Below are 23012 nucleotides of genomic sequence, written 5' to 3' on the forward strand. Positions count from 1 at the left end.
CTTCCGGATTTTATCCTTGATACCGCTCTTAAGACACCTTGCATGGATCCTGAGACGTTGTCGAATGTGGCGGCACATGGGTGTCGAGCAAACTAATGCGAGTTAAATCTGCGAGTCATGTCTATTTAGACTGCACATGTCCCAGCTGTGTTTACATCATTAGTACCCAACTTCCCAATTAAACTGTTGATACTCTAAATATAGTACGCAACTGTCTTAGGAGTGGGGCGCATATCAGTGTTCTTCTCACTGCTCATTTCACTGGCTCTGAGAATCAACCACCCAGTGGCAACCGCTAGGGAGGCAAACATTTGAGACCATTTCAGGGCATATGGTGTCACTGTTCCATTTAGGGAATGACACATGCTAGGATTCCTTCCTGATTGGTTGGTTCTGTCTCAGCCAGATCTTGTTTTAAAGGGAGCGTTTTCGTGTTGACTGCTTAGAGAATGTTCCATAGATGACATTTGCTTCATGGTTTTGGGGAGTCCTTTTCAAGCTTCTCTGTTCATAAACATGAGTGCTTTCATGCTCTTAGGCCTGAAATAAACATAATAGCATCAGTGTGGACTAAATATTCTAAGGAGGTTATATCGAAATCACTGCTTCTGTGGACTTCACAAACTGGGGGAGTCTTTACTCTGAAATTCAGTTCACCTTTCAACGACAAATCCTGCATTCCCCAAATCTGGAAGTTTTCTTCTTCTATTTTTAACGATTTTCTCTGCCCAAATCTAGGGCACTGAAAATGCTCTGTAGAAGAATATTCTCTTGACCAAAAGGAAATTAAGAGTGTCCACAAATTGCAGGGTGAGTTCGCTGTAAGTTTCTTGGTATTTCCATCATACCTGCTGGCAATGTAGTCCTCCCCTCACCTCTCCCAGCTGTTCTTCTTCGTTTCTCCCTATCCTTCTTCTCCTGGAAGATGAGAAGCACAGAAGCACGTCCATCCGCTCAACAAGACAAATTCAACCTGCAGTCCCCTGACCGTGTCCGTATCCTGAGGGGTAGGCACATTTCCATGACATAGCTTTGGGTTTCCTTTTTCTCCTAGTCACAACTACTTTTGTTTCAAGGTTTTGAGCTATTTCTCTCCAAGTGGAGTGTGCCTTTTTTTTTTTCCTGTCTTTCCAAGAAAGGTAAATTTGTTCTAGAGGATAGCCTCTGTCTGTTTCCAATAATTTTTTTTCTCGAATCTTAGTAGGACCCTCTTGACACTTATTCTCAGGGTTCCGTGCCCCCCCCCCGGCCCCCCGCAGCCACCCATATCCTCTGACTGAAGCACAGTGGTCAGGGAAGCTGCCTCTGGTTCTCTGTGTTCTAATCATTTATTCCTTTTCTTTCCCTCCCAACCACTCTGGCCTCTGCTATGGAGGCTGCTTAATGCTTTCCACCCAGGGGAGAGAGACAGAACACAGAATCTCCTCGGGCAATAGAGGATGTCATAAAACTCCAGGCTGCAAAAGCGAATGTTATAATATGAAAGCTCAAAATAAAGGAGAAGGAGGATGGACATATTCCTTCATGTGGTTCTGTTTACTTTTTAATCACTAGAACGAGCACTTGCCCTCACTGTGCATCAGGGTAAAATTCCCCTCATAGTTTTCCTGGACCACGTCACATACTTTTATGATACCCTCTCCCACCTGCACACTCAAAAATACCCACTGTATTTCATGCAATCTAAGAGAAAGGAAAGGACCCCCAGTGTCAGGGGAAGAGGCTCTTGAACTCTCAGATGCTTCTGGTTTCAGGGTCCCTGTTCCCTTATTTTTAAAGTGTGAATCACGAATTGCTTGATGTTGCTTTCTCAGTAGGACTACGAGATTTATCAAATAAAAAAAAAATACAAGATAACAATAGTTGAATTTGAATTTTAGATAACATATTTTGTTAAGTATAAGTGTATCTTAAATATTGCAGGGGATGTAATTATCCTGAAAATTTTGAAATTTAAATTTAACTAGGCATCTGTAATTTAGTTGGCTGCCCTATTTGTAATCTGGAACCATGTTTGAATGCTTGAATATGTCGAGTTGCTTTCACTTTTTATACAGCCTATTTCTGCTAATTGTCTAAAATCTATTTGTTTGTTTAACAAAATGAAGAATCATCTTGAGAGAAGTACATTTTGGCCTCAGGGCTAATCACAGCTATGCTGGTGTCTTGATTATGATGGATGTCCACATGGTGGATCTTGCTTTCATCTGTTTGTACTTGACTTCTCTTATATGGCCTGGCTCTTACTGTAGCTTATACAGGGGTCAAGGGCCACCATCCTCACCATCAGATTCCACTTGGACATTTTACCATCAAAATCCCACTTCATCAACGGTGCTTCTCCCAGTGGCTAGTGGAGTAGCCTAGAAGGGTCAGTTTATACTCCAGCCAGTTTTAATCTTTGCTGTTCAGTGCCTGGGAAAGCAATTGTGCACACATAAAGAAAGGAAAATAGAACTAACCACCTGACTACACATTTTGCACCAGGGCCATACTATGACATCTCACTCGGTGAGGTATCCAGTAAAATAGAAATCATATGTGTGGTTGGGCTTTCTCTTGGTTCAAGCACATCACTAAGGATAAAACAACATCAAATGTCTATCCCTGATATTAAAAAAGAAAAAAAAGCAAACTCTGACTTGGGGTACAATTACCAATGTGCATAGTATGATTTACTCCATTTCTCTTGCTTATAAAACATTTCTATTTCTTTGCAGCAATTTGGTAAAATCTTAGATGTTGAAATTATTTTTAATGAGCGGGGCTCAAAGGTAAGCGATTTAATTTACTTTAGGACTGTTTAGCTTATTTTTAAATGTTTGCTATGGATAATGGGAAACAACTGCACTCTTTTAATTAGCACATTGTGAAAATACAGTTCAGTGGGAATTCCTTTAGAGACCTTCTCCAGTTTCCAAAATGGTGGGAAATACATTGGGTTCAGTTTAAATGTATAAGGGGGTAATTTAAAATTGCTGTTTTATACCTATCTATCTATCTATTTATCTATCTATCTATATATATATATATATCAAGTTTCCAGAGGAAAATTACCCATGCCTAAAAAATAATGTTGTTGCTACATTTTTGTTTTTCAGTGATAATTATGTTCTTTATATTAAAAAGTGAGTTGATAGTCTCATGCGCAGGTAAATATGTGATTATTCTGTATTAATAAAGTGCAGTTATTTTCCTGGGTTGTAGGGGAGAAAATTTCATATACACCAACCTTTTGAATATAGTTTTTTTCATTAATATGTTTACCGCTCCACCTTTTGCAATTTGCCGTTGCTTTGAATTGGTTTTTGGTTTTTGGTTTTTTTCCATAGGAGACCAATTTTTAAGCCGATTTTCCTAGACCTAAGCATGTTAGTAAAAATCAGGGTGCTGGAAAGGCTCCAGCACCTTCAGCATGGAAATATGTTGGGGGAAAAAAAGGCCCAACTCTCTCAAAGCATCCCGTCTATCAGAGGTCATCAAAATGAGGTCCCCCAAAGAGCAGCACCTAGGAACATACCAGAAATGCAAATTCTCGGGGTCCAACCCAGACCTACTAAATCAGACGCTCAAAATGGGAGCCCAGCAGTCTGTGTTTCAACAAGCCTTCCAGGCCCGTTGTTAAAGTTGCAAACACTGTGTTTTCCTGTTTTAGATAAATGCCAATACTTCATCTAAATGCAGAATGCCCCTTTGCCCACTGGTGTTTTGCGGTAGCTAAAGTGTCCTCATCCCACCGGCACGCACAGAAAACTCCAGGGCTCTATCAGAATCTCCCCTGAGGAAAGCAGTGCATTCAGCTTAGCAGCAGATACTGAGTGATAACAGTCCTGTCAGAGGACTCAGAGAGTGACCTCAGCAGCCAGAAAGTGACCACTTTCGATAACTCTACCCGGTTTCCAGAGTGCTGTTCCCAGGCTGAAAGGAATTCTAAGCTCCCTTGCATCCTCAGACTGTGAAAGTGGATATTGGGACAAATTGCTTATCAGATACAGAGAGACACTGGATTTAGCCCCGTAACTTCCCTCACGCAGGCAATTTGGGACAAGTCAGTATCCAGGAGGGTTACAAGAAGAACTGGTTTTCTCTAAGGGGGCAAGCAAGTGCTCGCTCTCTTGGGCACAACAACCACCTCCTTCCCATGAAGCAAACAATTGCATGTATTATTCCTTGGGCAGTCGGCACCCTTTCCCTCCTGGATAGGATGATGCAGCTTGATGTGAGGGAAGAAAATTCCAGTATTCTCCTCTCCACGGCCAAAATGATGATGCGATATGCTGGGTGAGGAGAAAAAAATCAATTCATTATACCCTCTGGTTCTGCTAGTGCAAGGGTCTTCTTCTCCCAAAATTTCAGGTATTTTAGTTACTCTTCCATCAGTAACGTGACCTCTAGGCTGCGGGAAACATAAGTTAATTCTCTTTCGGCTCCTTATATGAAAATCATCATAAGAGCTGTTTCTATACCTGCAACGCAAGGTGCATTAAGGAAAAACGTGCCCAGGGCGCCTGGGTGGCTCAGTTGGTTAAGCCACTGCTTTCGGCTCAGGTCATGATCCTGGAGTCCCTGGATCGAGTCCCGCATCGGGCTCCCTGCTCGGCAGGGAGCCTGCTTCTCCCTCTGACCCTCCCCCCCTCATGTGCTCTCATTCTCTCTGTCTCAAATAAATAAATAAAATCTTTAAAAAAAAAAAAAAAGAAAGAAAAAACGTGCCCAGGGACGCCTGGCTGGCTCAGTCGGTAGAGACTGCGACTCTTGATCTCAGGAGTCAGCGCGGTTGTGAGCTCAAGCCCCACGTTGGGTGTAGAGATTACTTAAAAATAAAATCTTAAAAAAAAAAAAAAAGTAAGAAAAGAAAAGGAAAAAAAAAATGTGTCCAGCCTAACTAATCCTTTTCACTCAGGCCTGATGCATTCTTGGCAAAATCCTAGAAGATGACCTGGAATGTTGGCCAACTTTCTTGTAATCCTGAGTCTGTGGCACTACTGCTTTTAAAGATTTTTTTTTTAAATTTATATTTAATTTATATTTTGTTTTGTAACTTTTGCCAGTTGGAAAAAGCTGTTTAATTCCTTTCGAGAGCTGTTCTGGGACATTAGAAGAATATTGTTTGCTATTTTGAAAGTACAATGGAGGTACTATTTTTAATACTTCCTCTGTCATTGCCATGATTAGCCTGTCTCTGGGGCTTTAGCAGTGAAGACTGTTTAAGTTTGCCACATCCAGCGACTGACTTTGTGAACCCGCTTTTTACTTTTGATTAGGAGACATCAAGAATAGCCTGGGTGGGTAGGCTCCCTCCGAAAGAGGCGGTCTGGCAGGTGCCGGGGGCTGACTGTTTCGGTGTGACTGGAGTGTCCTCGAGACAGTCCTTTAGGGAACTGCTAAATGGGGACAGTAGCTCACACAGGGATATTTTTCAGACTTGACATTATCGTCTGCAGGAAAGGGCCTTATTTAAAGGGACATTTCCATTTAAATGGTTGAGAAATCTGAACCACAGTTACGACCTCCAGTTCAGCATCTGCTGTAGGAGAAGCAGGCAGGAAGCGGGTGGGCCCTTCAGAGCTAGGAGTTCCCTGGTCCCCGAGGCAGGTCACTCAGTGCTCAGTGAGTATGGCTGTGTGTTCTGGGTGTTTGGTGGGTGTGTGTATGTGCGTGTGTGTGCACGTGCACGTGTGTGTACCCTATTCAAACACAGGTACTATCTATGTTCTCCTGAGAATGTATAGCATAAATAGCTCATGGGTACATGGATAGCAAGTACACAGGGAAACCACACTGTAAAAAGACATGCCAGACTTTGAAAATGAGAATTTGATAGCACTTAGGGGTGAGAGATCCTATCATTCATTTTTTTCCTTTTAGGAGATTTAAAAACATTTTGGTGAACTCTGAAACGATGTATGTGGGGGATACAGCCAGAGAGAGCTACTTCTTAATATACCCGGGAAATATACAGTCTGATCTTTGATTCAGTAGATTATCTGTGAGGACTGGTTCCATCCCAGGTGCAAGAAGATGGGTGAATCCGTGGCGAGTGAGACCGAAGTGATTCTCGGAGACTTTCCTGAGTGGTGGGGGAGACAGACCACGTAGACCAATGACTGTGTGCTGTGCTCTGGGCAAGTGGGTGGCTGCTGAGAGGCTGAGCAGGCAGACCGATACTGTTAGGGGTGGGAAGGCTTTTGGGAAGAAGGGGCATTGAAGCTGGGAGTGAACATTCTCATGAGTAAGAATTTCCCAGGGAAGGGAAGGAGAGAAGGTGGTCCTCCAGGGAGAGGGAGCTGCACGTGCCAAGGGGAGTGGGGAGAAGTGAGACGTGAAGCTCTGAGTCCCACAGAAAAATGCATCTTTAGACTCATGTCCACAGCTCCCTTCTTATACATAGTTCTCTGCACCAGCAACTAGAGGATTTTCACTGAAGATGAAAAACCAGCGCACTCTTCTGTCCCGGGTGCTTCAGAGCCTTTATTTAACATATAAAATGTTACAGGTTCATTAATACAAAGAAGGAAGCTATCACCTAAACACATACCACAAAACCAAAACAGAAAAATAACTGGGATATGGAAGAAGGTCAGGATAACAATTCACAAGAGATTTCAAAATAAGCAAGTCACACTGGCCTGGCACTCCATCTCGGGATCCCCATTAGTATGCTTTCCCACGTGAGGTGGCACATGTCACTGTCACCTCACTGGGTCTTTTCTCCAGCAACCTTGTGCCTTCTCTCGGCCCCACCCCTCTACTGAGGTGAGCCCTGGGAGCAGTGCGTCTCCTGCAGCAAAGAGCACCTGGTCCGAGCCCTGTGTGCCCTGCATGCTCTAGAATGTTAAGGGTTCCACATCCAGCATTGCACCCAGCTCCTGTGCTCTCAGGCCAAGTCCAGAATGTGCTTCTTCCGTTCCCCTTCTAAAGGCTGAGATAAAAATATTCAGAATGTTTTTCAGAATTCCAAGTTGTGGTTTCCTTGAGATAGAATTCTGACCTTGAGGCAGGATAAAAGAAATAGCCTCAGCACCAGTTTCTAAGAGTTGCCCAGCACCTGAACTTGGCAGAGGGAACCTGAAAATGACCAGGTAACTGGCATCACCCTCCAGGTGAGAATTCTGGCGATCTTCTGACCCAGGGAGGCCAGGTCCCTTCTTGCCTTGGGGGGAGGTGTGAGTGTCCAATGGAAGAGGTGGGACAGTCCCTTTGGTATTTGGGGACTGTGTCTGGAACAAGCACTTCTGAACCCAACTTTCTAGAATCTCAACTAGTCATCTCAGCAGCTGGAAATAAGAAATATTGAGGACCTAAAAAAAAAAAAAACAAACAAAACAAAACAGAGAAAGAGAGCGGAATGTAGCAGAAAATGAAAGTAAGACTAAGAAGCATCCATATATATTATCTTACTTCAAAACAAAGTGAGAACATGGGAATGTAGTGAACTTCACATAGATTTCAAAACCTATTTCTGTCTCCACCTTCATGTCTCCCTGATGCACACAGTGCTGATTTTAGGCCAGTGTGGGTTGCCTTGGGGTCAGACGAGAACCACAATGACGTGATTCTTTGGGATGATGTATGGCAGGTGGCTTCATGAATGGTGCCCATGGACAGCAGTGATACCACCAAGCCCTCCATCGATAAGACTCAGACTGTGGATTTTCTCTGCTTGCCTAGTGAGAGAATTGCCCCTGATGCAGCCAGAGTCCTCATTTCCCTTATTTGTTAGATGTATGACATTCTGTGCGTGCTAGAGAGTTCAGTTTTGAGGGGACAATGGCTGTACCCCTGCACCTAAGATCCAAATCACCAAGTCAGACAGATACTCATCTCTGAGACTCACTCCACTCCATAAGTTGCTCATTGGAAATCGGCAACATAATATTCTACCTCATACAAGGAACTGGAACTTGCCTTTGATGGTGGTTGGTGATATGAGAGGCCATGGGAATGCAGCTGCTGGGCTGCAGTAGCTTTCTCAGCAGACAGATTTCTGGGCTCCACTCTGGGATTCTGATTGGGTAGCTATGTGGCGGGGCTCAGGAATCTAAATGTTTCATATGCTATGCCCCCTGCTTCCTTTCACTGTGCAACCAAGTTTGGGACCCTCTAAGCAAGAGTCAGCGCCATTAATAGAGCAAAGCCTTCAAATTCTGTCTTCAGTCCATTGAAGAGCTGTTATTTCAAAATTCATTGGTTAGCCTAGTATATTGGGACACCTCACATGGGTGTACCACCAGTGATGTATGAGACAAAGTTATATATGCTCCTTCTCTTATGGAGCATAAAGGCTTATACTGATCAAATCATCCAGACTTATGCTAATCACAGATCCTCACAGTGGGACATATTATAAAAGATTTTTCAGTCCAATCCTCCAAAGTAAAGCTGCTTATTTTTTCTCTATAGAATTCTGTCAAATAATCATTTAATTTAGCTTGAATCCACCCACAGATGGGATCTCCTATAGATGAGCCCATATTGACTTTGGAAAGTTCTCTCTTCGGGCAGACCATAGGCCAACACCTCTCTGAATACCCTAGCTTTGGATATCACTTCAGCAACCTACTGAGGGGTTGGGAGTTAGCGTTAGTTGGTTATGACTACTTGTTATTTGTAATTACTGTCTGTTTTATCAGTGAGACTGAATATCAGACTGTCCCAACTAAGCTAAAAACCGGCATGTCCCTTTATTGAAGTTTACCCAGTTGCAAATAGGAGTCCCAACACATTGCATTGTTTCACCAGAATGAGCTGGGCAAATTTACACTGGAATGGTTTCAAAAGGTTGGTGTATATTTCTGAACAAGATGTACAAATATTTTTAGGGGTTTTAAAAATAATGTGTCATATTTTCTGTACTCTTCTTAGGAACAGTGTCAGTGAAGAAAAAAAGGTGGATTTTGACAATGTGATGTTTAGTGGGGTTGTTTTTTGAGGCTGAAATATTAAAACAAAATATGCCAGTGGTGAAATAAAGGGTCTATTTGTTGTCTATCAGTAAGAGAGGAAGTGCCCAGAGTGTTTTGTGAATAATATTCTCTTAACAAAGCTCCTTTATTTTCTATCTGTTGATTTGACAAATGAATATCAAGATAATGTCTTAGAACGTTACGATACGTACATACATTTCCCTTTTCAGTTAATGAAGTAGCCTGGAAAGTTGACAAATTCAGAAGCATATATGTTTTTGAGGGGAGGGGACAGTATTAATATAAAAAAGCGCTACTTGAACTGTTTGCATTATTAATCAATTGATGTTTATTTCAATTCATTTCATGTGATTATTTTGTTTATTAGATCAAAGAGTTTAAGATTTATTATGAAAAAGGTCTTTCCTTTTTTTTAGTCTTCTAATTTTTATTTTTGAGAAGTTAAGGCTGTAAAATTGACAAATTTGAATAACCCTAAATTGCATGAAGAAGAGATGTTCTTAAGACCACACGGCATGACTCTGTAGGCAATGTTAGAAGATTTTGGCATTCATTGTTGAATTTCGTGCACACGTTTTATTTTATTTTATTCTTAATTTGCATGTCAAGAGAGTGGTTCCCTTTTTTTTCCTCGTTATTTCATTTTCTTCTCTGTGAAGACACTGTAAATTTATTTTGATCTCATTTTCTTTCCGTTAGACTTATTTTCTTCTGTAGTGACATTTAGAAAGGTATTTTTGGTATCATTTTTTGAATTCTTCAGGGGTTACAGATAACTGGTGACAGAAAAAAAATCTTGTTCACATTTGTCGCTTACTTATTGCACATCTTCGTATTCTTATAATTTCTCTAATTTGCATGTTACAGAACTGAAGCCAGGACAAGAAATAGAAATTAAAGCGAGAGAACGTTACACAGTGGTCGTTGACTGGAATAATAATCTGCATGTTGTTTTCCCCTTCTCCCTCCTGCATGCAGGGATTTGGTTTCGTAACTTTCGAAAATAGTGCCGATGCGGACAGGGCGAGGGAGAAATTACACGGCACCGTGGTAGAGGGCCGTAAAATCGAGGTGCATGTTCAAAATATTTTCCTTTACATCTTCTTTATAAATGTCTGCTTCACGCTCATTCGTTGTTCCAGATGCATCATTGTGTCTTGTATGTGACCCTACTCCCTTCTCATTGTTTATATATATATATATATATTTATATTTATATATAAAAAGGAAAACTGGCCTTACTTTTTTTTAAAATTTTACTTTATTATGTTCTTATTACTGATGAAAGGTGAATGGCAAAAGTGAGACAAAAAGAAAGGTTACTCTGAACTTTTTTTTTAATTTTCTGTGTTTTATAATTGATGGGTGCAGTAGGTTCCAAACAGTGGAGACAGTATGCAGAACAAAACAAAAAACAAAGCAGTTCTTTTCTTTTTTTTTTCTTCCTTTTTTTTTCTTTTTCTTTCCACTGCAGGGTTGACGAGGGATCCACAGTGGTGTCCAAATTGAGTCAAATGGTGAAAGCAGTAGCATTCGGAAGAACAATTGTTTCTTAAAAAAAAAAAAAAATGAGAGGTCTTTGTCACTGAACCTTTCATTTTTTGTTTAAGAAGCCAGTTTGAATCTTTGCCTTCTTTTGATAATAAAGTGACTAACCAAACAGGATTTCCTGTTCAATATCTGGCCCCTCTTCACTGAAAAATAAATAAATAAATAAAAATAAATGCTAAAATGTCAATATTCAGAATCTAGTCTTTCTACCACTGGATCTCCCTCAACATGGCCACAGGGTTATATTTGTTAAAACTTTAAAAAAAAAATACCAGTTAAAAATGCTTTAGTCTTTGGAGTAAGATGTTGCATATTTTGCCTTTCGTTTCCCCCCCCCACCCTCGACGATAACGCTTAGGCCCCTCACCAAACTCTCAGTAACCATGGTAACTGTATACAAACCCATGCTGGCGATGGTGGTGAATGGTAAGTGGTGAAGTCCATCTGCCGCTTCACGTATTTAGTGCTGATTATCTCTATACATATATATACCACGTGGATTTTTTTGACTTGTCGTATTAAGTTTTCTTGATGCTCTATTTTTTTGGGTACCGGTACGCCTGTAATTGAGTGTACGTTCTAAGCGAGCCTGGGAGGCACTGACTGGATTGAGATATGATAGTGCACATCTTACTCAGATTGTTAACTCCATATTGTGTTAAACAATGCACCCTCTCTTTTATCCTTTTGTTAGCTGTGACTTTAAAGCTTGAATGATCTTGTTAATTCTTGCGATGTCAAAGGCTCTTGTTCCAAGTGTTGAATGCTAGATGTTGCTCTCCCCAATGGTCCTTCCCTCCTAAAGTGTTGCACATGGCTAAATCTTGTTTGTCCCTTTTTTTTTTTCTTGACATTTATGTTCCCTTGTACCTTGTCTCTCCCCTCTTCTACTCCACTGCATGTTCCTTCATATGAATTTTATTTTGTGTTTAAAAATATTTATTGTTTCTGTGTTACCATGGAGTACACGCATGCTTTTAAATCTTCAATTATGCAGTTCCTTTTAATTTGCTTTTACTGTCTCCTTATTAAACTTTTAAATGATATGACATTGCTTTATTGAAATGATTTGTAAGTTAAAATGGTTATGAAGTAAATGTAATTATAAAAATGTATGATTTTGTTATGCACCTACTGCCTTTTATAAATTAAAATGCATTTTAGTTTTTTTTTTTAATAAGTAATCACAGTCATAATGCATGCAACTAATTGAACTGTGGGCTGGCCCTGGAATATGTGCTCATTTGACTTTTCTATGTACATAGGTAAATAATGCCACAGCACGTGTAATGACAAATAAAAAGACTGTCAACCCTTATACAAACGGTAAGTAGAGATTGGCCTTACAAGAAGTCATCCCTACCTCTGAATCTATTAAGTAATTTAACCAGGGAATATGATTCAGTAAGCCCTGTTAGCCTTGGTGTGGTTCCCATGTCCTTGCTGCTGACCTGCTACAGTGAACCACGTGAATCAATATGATATTTTTCAGTGACTACAGTTACCATGGTGAGCCCTGAATAATGGGCAGAACTGTCAAATCTAACACTGTATGCCAACTAGACTTCAATAATAATTTTTTTAAAAGATCGTTTTCACAACAGAGGCGAATTTAGTTTTCACTTAAAGTGTGCATGCCCTTCCTCCAGTCTCTCTAGAATAACTCCCATTTGGGGTGAGATACAGTAATTATTGGGGGAGCATCTGGGTCATCTACTTTGCTGTTATTAAAGTAAGTCGAGGGAGGATGGAGGTTTTGTTTGTTTCCTTTTTTTCCCACCACAACCTCCTCGTTGATCCCTAGTCATTTCCGGAAGAGGGACGGCAGAATTTGGTTCTGGCCTTGAGTCTTGTCTGGAGCTGTGAGGATTTTGAAGTGGCTCGGAGGGTGCCTTCTGAGGAGCTCCATAGGATGAATGCAGTATTTGCTTTCCTTTGGGTTGCGCAGTGCTGTTTTGAGCCAGATGAGAATGTTACCACGTACTGCAGACCCCTTCAGGACAATGCATCTCTGCTCTTCCTAACCAAGAAGCCATCTCAAAACCCCTCATGATAAGAATTCACATATATAACAAGAGTTGAAAGCACTCAATCATTTTGTTTCTTTAATCCTTCTCAGAACACATCTCTCTTAAGATATGGGGAGAGGGGAGCTGCTGATATGCTAATCACATACTGAGTTGTACCAAAAAGCTAGGAAGAATGTAATGTAGTAATTAAAGTATATACTCCAAGTGGGATATTACATCCATTAAAATGAGCAAGATGAGGACTCTGCAGGGCCCCCTAATGAATGAAAAATTTTAAAATGAACAAGTATAGCATGATTTCAACTAAATTTTGGAGGGCATTGCATTAAAATGCTAACTGCTGAGTTGAACTGTAAGACTGGAAGAAATTCTTCCTTTGTTTTGTAGGTTTTCAAAAATAATATAATTTTATTACTGAGATAAAGGAAATGTATGAAATTTTCCATTTTTAATATTTTTTTAAAGATTTTATTTATTTGAAAAAAAAAAGATTTTATTTATTTGACAGAGAGAGACACAGTGAGAGAGGGAACACAAGCACGGGGAGTGGGAGAGGGAGAAGCAGGCCTCCCACCAAGCAGGGAGCCCGATGTGGGACTCGATCCCAGGACCCTGGGATCATGACCTGAGCCGAAGGCAGACGCTTAATGACTGAGCCACCAGATGCCCCCATTTTTAATATTTTAATTACATGTGAAACATGGAAATACAGACTCACTCAAAAAAAAAAAAAAAAAAGAAAAAGAAAAAAGAGAAAGAAACAAAAGAAAAGGTTGAATATATTTTGAATCATGCCACTGCCAAGTTGGTGTCCTAGTCCCCCCACCGAGAAGACACCACTGTTGTAGATTATTTTCTGTACTTTAATTTTGCATTTTTATGCATATATATATAAATAAAATAAGTACATATTTATAGTATTCACAGTATTGTGTACGTGCTTTTTATATAAATGATGTCATGGTATGCACATCATTTTTAATTGGCTTTTATATATCAATATGGAGTTCTTTCAAGGTTAATACATACAGACCAAATCCATTCGTTCTAGTGGTTACATAACATTCTATGAAATGGATATATGAGTTTATTCTTTTTTAAAAAAAAATTTATTTATTTGAGAGAGAGAGAGAGAGAGTGAGCAATAGGGTGTGCACAAGCAGGGGAGCAGCAGGTAGAGGGAGAAGCAGGCTCCCTGCTGAGCAAGGACCCCAATGCAGCACTTGATCCCAGGACCCTGGGATCATGACCTGAGCTGAAGGCAGACGCTTAACCAACTGAGTCACCCAGGCGTCCCAATATATGGGCTTATTCTTACCTTGCATACTGATTGACATTTAAATTTTGTGTTGTTGCTGTTATAAACAGTAATATTAGCAGTTAGTAGTTTTGTTTTTGTTTTTGTTTTTGTTTTGTGCCAATAACTACCAATTTGGTTAAGTCAGTCTGTTCATATTTTTAAAAGGGGCACCATTAGAGATATACCCTCAATATAACAGGGCTCCACTTTGAAAGATCAGAAGAATTATCTATTCTGCTGACCCATTTTTCCAGCTCCAACAACCCGAGACATGGCTTTAAATGGTATAGAAAATTTCCACAACAGACTTTGAATGCCCAGTGCTGAAATGAAACAAACTCCTGATTTATGCATAATGAAGCCTTTCTACTTGGGTAAAAATGATAACTCTGCAACTTGCCAGAGTTAACATGTGGTGACATCACCCCGACTCTTGGGAGTTTCCTTTAATTATGAAGTAGCAACTGTGTGTGTATGTGCACACGTGAGTGCTAGCATGCATGTGCGTAGGTGCTCATGTGTGCTGCTTATGTGAGAAAATGAAGCAAGGGAAGCCAAATACTATTCCTTAAGCTCTATGGATGCATATTTATTTTAAAGAAAGAGTTATTGATCATTGTCCTACCCAGGGGTTGAACACTAGCCCAGTGGAATTTGGGGCACAATTCAAAGCCCATCCATTAATAGCCAACATTTCTGGAACGCTGACCATGTGGCATCACATTAAGCATTTTAAATGCATGGGGCCCACATGAAGTCCTACAAAGAGGACATACTTATCCCTATTTTAAACAAGCAAAACCTGAGGTTGGAAGAGAAGTCATTAGTGAAGCCTTTCCCTTTTAGTCTGAAGTAACAAATCTTTTTTTTTTTTTTAAGATTTTATTTATTTATTTGAGAGAGAGAATGACAGAGAGCACATGAGAGGGAGGAGGATCAGAGGGAGAAGCAGACTCCCCGCCGAGCAGGGAGCCCGATGAGGGACTCGATCCAGGGACTCCAGGATCATGACCTGAGCTGAAGGCAGTCACTTAACCAACTGAGCTACCCAGGTGCCCTGAAGTAACAAATCTTGTGGCCATACCTGTGTGGATGCAAGAATATCGCTTCCCGGGCGCCTGGGTGGCTCAGACGGTTAAGCGTCTGCCTTTGGCTCAGGTCATGATCCCAGGGTCCTGGGATCGAGTCCCGCATTGGGCTCCCTGCTCCTTGGGAGCCTGCTTCTCCCTCTGCTTCTCTCTCTCTCTCTCTCATGAATAAATAAATAAAATCTAAAAAAAAAAAAAAAAGAATATTGCTTCCCCTCTATCATCTTACAGAACTGCACACAAATGGCAACTGACCACAATAATGAAACTAAATGTTCAGCCCCAAATGCCTGTTTTTGTGGCATAAACATCCCACATCCCATTCCAGGTAGCCATGCATTCTGAGTTCCCAGGAATGTCATGTGGGTTTCTCATCCATGTACCTGAAAGGGGGCACTCAGGGGCTTATCCTATCACATGGGCTGAGTAGGGGACCCAGGGGGTGGATGGACAGTCACAGCAGAACTGACTTAAGAAACAAATACAAATCCCAATTACATAAAGCAGCTGGATTCTGTAGAAGACATTGTGGAGACTTTTGGTATTAAAAGAAAAGCAGTCTCAAAGCTTTTCCAATCCATAATTTGTGAGTATCATCACTACAAATAACCTTTCCCATAAATTGCAATACAACTAAAGATAATGGGGCCCTCTCAGATCCTTAACAAGAGTGACTATGTTAAAAGGGGATATTATCACCACAAAAGGAATGAAAGAAAGAGAAAGAAAGAAAGAAAGAAAGAAAGAAAGAAAGAAAGAAAGAAAGAAAGAAAGAAGAAAGAGAAAAAAGAAAGAAAGAAGAAAGAAAGAGAAAAGAAAAGAAAAAAAGGAAAGGAAAGAAGGAAGGAAGGAAGAAAAAGAAAGTTACTGTATGAGATGATGAATATGTAAATTAGCTTGATTGTGGTGATATCTTACAGTGTATATGTAATATCAAATCAACAAGTTGTACACCTTAAATATGTACAAATTTTAGTTGTCAATTATACCTCAATAAAGCTGGGGGTGGGGAAGAGAAGATAAGTCAGGACCCATGAAGTCACGTCGAAATGAGAAAAGTTACAGTTACCAACTTACACTTCAGCAAATACACCTTCCTAGAGTCATCACATTTTGAGGTCATCATCACATGGTGAAATATCATTGTGGGTGCCACTATCCCATTCATGCATTCCTTCAGTCACATGTCCAACGAGAGCTTAACCAGCCACAAAGTTTCCAGTGATGAGTAAGACCGGATCCTAAACACAAGCGGGCTCTGCTCTACCATCATCATGGCATTACATTTCCTAGGACATTTGAACTTGGATGTAGGAGAAGACTTTAGAATGACATCCAGGGATCTGCAAACACTGTCCATCAGAGAGCTTCCCAAGGAGGGACCTGGGCAACTGCTGTATTGCTGATTCCTCCTGAGGATGGAAGCCCTCAGATCAGAGCTGGGGCTCATTGTAGTCACTGCAGATCACACATTTGCAATGCAAAACAAGTTGAGAACCAGATTTTCAGGGATTCCCTGGATGTTGGAGAAGCATGGATGTTGGATGTGGATCTTTTTTTTTTTTTTTCTCAGATAGCTTAGGAAAGATAAATTTGGACCAAAAAATCCAAGACTATAGAGAAGTAGACTTTTTATCAGCTCTGCCCTTCCCTGGGTACTGAACTACAGGCAAGTTGTTTAAACCCTCCACACACCAGTGTTCTTAAATGGAAACTGAGATATGATAGGACCTACTCTCTAGGGTATCTGTGCTTATTATGGAGTTAAGTACTCAACACAGGACCAGGGTTACAAAATGCCCTGAAAATTTAATTACACAATAATCTCAATAATAAGTAGGCATCTTGTTTGTTTTTTGCTATAGATAGTAAGTCAAATTTCCTGATAGACATACTAATTTTAGGATCAAATATTCAGATGCCAACAGAGGCTAGGCAGGTAAAATAGATAAGCAAACAGAGAGGGTCTGAAAGACTCACATTCTTTTTGAACTATCTTCCATTTTCTTTTTTTTTTTTTTTTTTTAAGATTTTATTTATTTGACAGAGGGAGAGACATAGCGGGAGAGAGAACACAAGCAGGGGGAGTGGGAGAGGGAGAAGCAGGCTTCCCACTGAGCAGGGAGCCCGATGCGGGGCTCGATCCCAGGACCCTGGGATTATGACCTGAGCCGAAGGCAGATGCTTAACGACTGAGCCACCCAGGCACCCCAAACTATCTTCCATTTTCATACGAGGAAAAGCAAAATATTCTCTACTAGAAGAAAAAGCAAGACAGGATAACAGTAAAAGACTGCTGGCATTTGGCCTCCAAGCCAGATATACAGTAGGGAGCAGAGGTAGAGTCTGTGCCTAACTGGGGGTTAAGTGTAGTGGTCTCTGGTCACTTCCAGCAAATTGGTCTGTGTGGGATTCATAATCTAAAGTTGACTATGTCTACTGAACTTTCAAGAAAACCAGAAATCCTGTATTGTAATGAAATCTGAATATTGGCCATGAATATATGTTGCAAAAAAAAAATAGTGGGCACACCAAACACAGTGTGCAACTAACTTTTCATTTTAGGCGTTGCCTGACATCCTCAGTAGATGTCTTTAGAAAGCACTGGTATGCGGTTCCGGAAGCCCCTGTGGTGTATTTAAGGGTACTTTCTTGAATATGTTTCTTTGATATCCAACCCAGCAAGGCCCTAGAGAAGACATGTGCAAATTTTTTGTGTGCACATGCAGACTTGGCTTTTAACATCTAATACAGCCATAGTTAACACTGGTGAGCTTGGGCAGCGTTTTTCTATGGCACGCTGGCAGATGACCTTTGAGAAGCTAAATTTGAGGAGGGGAGTGCTGATTTGGATGCAGCCCCTTGAAACCCAGCCACAGAGGGGGTCTCTCTACACAGCTCCTGTGTCTGGTCTCTGCTCCATCGCCTCATTGTATGGGCGGCTGGGAGCAGTGGGCTTTATCAGCTGTTCTCTTTTGTTGTAAGCCTCATTGTTCAGTTTAATGTCCTTGATCAAAATCTCTGAATTTGCAAGGCCTGAGGATGTACACAGACTGCCTGAGAACTTAAAACAGGGATCATTTTGTCCATCTTTCTGACAGTGCAGGCTCCTGTCTCCAGCAGGGTTATCCCAAGGGTCTCTTCCAGGTACTGGAAGGAGTCACAGGGACTAGGAGGCTATTTGCATGTGATTTGCATACATTTACATAAGCCTGCATGAGCTCTGTAAGTCTGAGCAGGGGTGATTCTGAAGGTCTGGATCCTTATTTCCTCTGCCTTGAAGACAGTCACCCCTAACAGAGTCCTTCTTTATTAGATGTATATCAGGAAACAGGTCATTGGAGGTTGGAAGGAGATAGAATCCTAGCCAAAACAGAATTTGCCCATTAGAAAAAGCTCTCTGTTCCTTCTGTTCCTTTAGAGCAAAACTAGGTAAATATTTATGGAACACTGACCATTTGCCAAATGTAGTTTTAGGTGCTGGGAATTCACATTGGACAGCAGTCCTATTCACTTTACCATTAATTTTAATGAAGGAGAATGGGTATAAAAACAATTAAGAACAAGAAAGAAAGAAAAAAGATAAACCCAGGTAGTGTTAACAGCTATGCAGAAAACATGGAGCACTGGGTGTTGTGCACAATGAATCATGGAACACTTCATCTAAAACTAATGATGTAATGTATGGGGATTAACATAAGAATAAAATAAAAAAATAAAAAAATAAAAAAAAATATATGAGAAAACAGCTATGCAGAAAACAAAACGGGGAATTGAATCAGGGAATAGCTCAAGGGGAAGGACGTGGCATTGAGTAGTCTGCCCTGGGAAGACAATGGGACCTACATAATAATCAGGTCAACTGTGTCAGGAGCTGGGGAGAGTTCTCTAAGCACAAGGAGCAGTGGATATAATCCAGAATGATCTACATTGATCTACAATGATCTTAGGTGCTTTTATAAAGATTTAAAAGCATAGTGTCCCCTGTAGTTTGGAGAGAGAGGAACCATGCTATGAAATAAATGGACAGGGGTTAAGTTGTGTGGGCTTGTGGGTCAAGGTTAGAGTTTGTGTTCTTCTAAGTTCAGAAGGAAGCTGTTGAATTTTGAGTTGCAGAACGGCATATCTGATCCACTCATTTAAAATGGGCTTGACCACTAGGAATAGAATGGGTAAAGGGAGGAAGGAGAAGAGGAGTGGGAGGAGATGGAGCGTGTTAGAGCATTGTTGCTGTGGTCTCATCCAGATGAGAAATAGAAGTGTCTTGGCCTGGGATGGTGCCAACGGAGAGGAGTGGATGGAAATGTCTTTTCAAAGTCTAACCAACAGGATTTTGTAGTGGATCATACATGGGGTATGAGGGTAAGGGGAGAACCAAGGAATTATTTATCAAGAATTTTGCTTTGAGGAACCAAGCGGATGAGAGAAGCCATTTGCTGAAGTGGGGAGACTTGGTGAGGAGTAGCCTGCAGGGAAGGAGGGAAGTAAGAAGTTGGGTTGTCATGCCTGTGTTGTGAATCAGAAAGGTTTTTGTTTCCCCACAGTGGAAGCAGCACTGTTTAGGAAGAAGGACCAATAACAAGGAGCAGGGCAAAACCTGCAATGATGTTCCCATGACATTTCATTTTGCTGCTCACAGATTCCAGGTTGGTTTCCTGTGAAGGAGACCTTATCAATGCCCTTTCTCAATTAATACTGGCAGACAGGAGATAGCACGGATCTCTTAATGGGGGAGAGTATTGTTTACATATTGAATGAAAGTTTTCCATAAATAGACATGGTAAACTGGCAGGTAGTTGGTAAATAGATAGATAATGGCATTAAGTAGCCTACCCTGGGAAGACACTGGAGGTCTAAATAACATCAGGTAAACTTTGTCAAGAGCTGATCAATCTATTTTTTTTTTTGATCAATCTACTGATAGATAGGTAGATAGATGAATAGATGAGAAAGAGGATAGAGATAAATGATGATAGATGGATAGATCAATCAATGGATAGATAGATGGATCAATAGATAGGTATAACTTACAGTTTGAGAGTTTCATCAAAAGTAATCAGTGGGTCCACATTCAGCAAATGGTATGTCCCAGTCTTGTGTGCAAAAGGAAGTATTTAAGGGAAACAAAACCTTATTTCAATAGTGACAAAAAGACCCCGTCTCCTCCACCAGTAGAACAAGATATAAGATGGGAAGCAGAGGGATGAAGAAAAAGAGTGATAAATTCATAACTTAATTATTCACTTAATATGGGTCCTTATATACTTTGTTCACAAACTCTAGATTTCTGTGGAGGACTAGGAAAGAACACTAAATATGTCCAGATAATCCTGAATCTTTATTTTCAACCAGTTTGCTCTATTTTCTGTTTGATTCCAAGGACTCGAAATGTTTATATTAGTCCACAGATCCCCAGAAATTGGCTATTTTCTTTTTTTAGGAAATGGTAGAATTTTAGTTGGTCAAACTGAAGTCATTTTCCACATTTATAAAGCACATTTTCTGAAATGTGCCAGATAATTTTTATTTTTATATCATTATAGAAATTCCTATATGACAAGATGTGGTTAATATAAAAGAGGAAGGTGTCAGTGTGAAGAAACCATTGGGACAACACATCTCAGAATTTTATGTCTCTTTCTGGTGCTCTAAAATGGGGCCAGACATTTCCATTAATAAGCCTCCCAGGTATGCAAGCATAACACTTTGAAAAATCCTATCCTAAGACCATCCTGGGGTCTGTAAACTAGCTAGCTCATTCAAGTTGGGTGAAAGTTCTTAGAAACAAAAAATTCTTAGAAAGTTCTTTGGTTCATCCAGGGTCCTATCTATTGAGATATTGAGCCTCTGTCTTCCTTAGGGGATCAGTAGGATTGTGGCCACCCCTTGGCTGTTCTTACAGGTCCATCACTTAGGTCAGATGAGAGGATGTCATACCTCGCCCTTCTGGGAAGAGCTCTCCTAGTCAGAAATACCTTCTCTCGCATCCCAACTTTTACCATTGCTTTTTTTCAGAAGCATATATTAAAAGACCTCTGGTGTTTGACCTTTAGCCCAAGGACACAAAGTCTTCTGCAAAAGGCAGCATGCCTGCCCTTCTTTGTCTTTCAGGAATTCCATATAATGGATGTTTTCATAAAAACTTACCAGCAGGAACAGGAAATAATCACCAAACCCTAAAACGTGACCATTCTTTGGAGGTTGTTCCCTAAATTGTGCCCAATGGGTATGCAATGTGCAGAGCTTCTCGATTTGCAAGTATTGTTGTATGCTCTTTTCTTGAGTAAAAGTTCCTAAGGGGCCAGGATTCATTTTACAGAAAATGCTCCATCCAGAACACTGGGAAAATTACAGGATTCTGTTAATCTTATATACAGGTTGTTTGAAAGTTACCTTAGATATCATGCATTGATTAAGAATTTTTATGGTTCCTGAATGCACTGAACTGTATTCCATACTCATTCTCTAGTGGATAAATGTCATTTTCTTTGGGATGTAAAAAGCACTTCGGAATTCTCTGGGTTATAATTAGGAATGACAATTATCAGAATATGTTGCCGCAAAGAATTCTGCTTATGTGAGCTTTCAAATTTTTGTGAACTTAACATGAAGGGACATAGGATGGATTATCTAGCGATGATCTATGGAAGAAGACAAAAAATTGAAATTATTATGGTGGTTCAAGAAAATATTGATATGGAAGAAAATTAATTACCACATCATTTTCAAAAAGTTCACCTGTAGCTGGTCAGTAGTTTCCATACTATTAACTTGTGTTGGCAGTAAATCAAAAGCATAAATCTGTTTTTCCAGGTATAGGTTTCAAATCATTTTTATGCATTCCCAAACCGTATAGCCTGTAAATAAAAATAAAAAAATACAACAACCCATTTGATTTGTGGTTCACTTGCAGTGATATGAGTTGTTGAATCAAGTGTGATAATAATGTTTTTGTATATTTGTTTTAAGGCTGGAAATTGAATCCAGTTGTGGGTGCAGTCTACAGCCCCGAATTCTATGCAGGTAAAGAGTTCCTCTTTGCATGACTTCTTTTTCATCTGTTTTAAATGTGTTTTGCCTGCCAGTAAAGAACAGGTTTCATAAAATAATTTGAACTATGTAAATCCCTCTCCTAAGAAGTTCTGAAGGATTTTTTTAAAGCAAAACCAAAAGTGTTTAAAACCCTTTAAAAATAAAGGGGAATCGTGTATGTGTGTTACACTCTGCAGTATGCACGGCCCTTCTTATGACATTTTACATTGATTTTTCCTCAAAAAAGCATCGAGACTTTGTTCGAGGGCATATTGAACAAATGTAGAGCTGTTCATGCCCATTTTATTTCAATCTGCTTGGATGTGTTTTTTAGCCATCCATTTCCATGTGGGGTTACCTTTCTTTCTTCCTGGCAAAGCAGAGAGTTGGCTCACTTATTCCAATAATGTGGCAGTGAGTTGAAATTGCCAAGAGAAGGATTATTTAGAAAACGAAAAAAACAAAACAAAACAAAAACCCAAAAAACAAAAAGCAAAAAAAAAAAAGAAGTGGTCTTTCTTTCTCTATTAATCAGTATTCCTTAGCAATTCCATCTCTCTCTGCTCTGCCTTCCAGGGTAGGTCTCTCCCCTCGCCCCTTCCCTGCTACCCTCCAACTACCGGTTGATCAGGAAATCCCTGTAGAAAACTTGTTCATCACATTTTGGGAGAGGGTAACCCAGAAGCAGCAGTGGTAGAGATTTTGGCTCTGCTTGGCCTGTCACTTCTGCCCATTAGCCCCTTGTTTATTAACAAGGCTGCATTTAACACCTTAGAACGTTAGTAGATTTGTCACATGGGGATTGAAAAGAACTCTTTCTTTGATGGGGCCCTTGCTCTTAAAAAAGGAGAAATAAATGACCAGTTGGTCCAGATCCACTCACTTAGTGACCTCTTCACAGTAAGTCCTACCCCTTCTTGGTCCCTTCTGGGGTGCCATCTGTCGTTTTCCTAATCATGGATCAACCCTAGCGTATGACAGAAACATAGGACACTCGGATGGATACTCTAGCAGAGTCACCAACTCAACAAAGAAAAAAGTGGTAAATCTGGGAAGGCCCATTTGATAGCTAAGGTCTGGATTT

General features: G+C 40.4%; 1 protein-coding gene across 6 annotated transcripts in view; it reads left to right on the plus strand.

Moving 5' to 3' along the window:
• Window positions 1-23012, plus strand: part of RBFOX1 (RNA binding fox-1 homolog 1) — a 334649-nt gene that overhangs the window by 213124 nt on the left and 98513 nt on the right. For all 6 annotated transcript variants that reach the window (XM_035022228.1, XM_035022232.1, XM_035022226.1 and 3 more), the window contains 4 exons: window positions 2721-2774; window positions 9906-9998; window positions 11744-11804; window positions 21866-21919. In XM_035022228.1, coding sequence (XP_034878119.1) covers window positions 2721-2774; window positions 9906-9998; window positions 11744-11804; window positions 21866-21919 — 262 coding nt within the window. The remainder of the gene's footprint in view (window positions 1-2720; window positions 2775-9905; window positions 9999-11743; window positions 11805-21865; window positions 21920-23012) is intronic.

The sequence above is a fragment of the Mirounga leonina genome, unplaced genomic scaffold, assembly GCF_011800145.1.
Source record: "Mirounga leonina isolate KUSES-001 unplaced genomic scaffold, KU_Mleo_1.0 Mir_175, whole genome shotgun sequence".
In the NCBI taxonomy this organism is placed as follows: Eukaryota; Metazoa; Chordata; class Mammalia; order Carnivora; family Phocidae; genus Mirounga; species Mirounga leonina.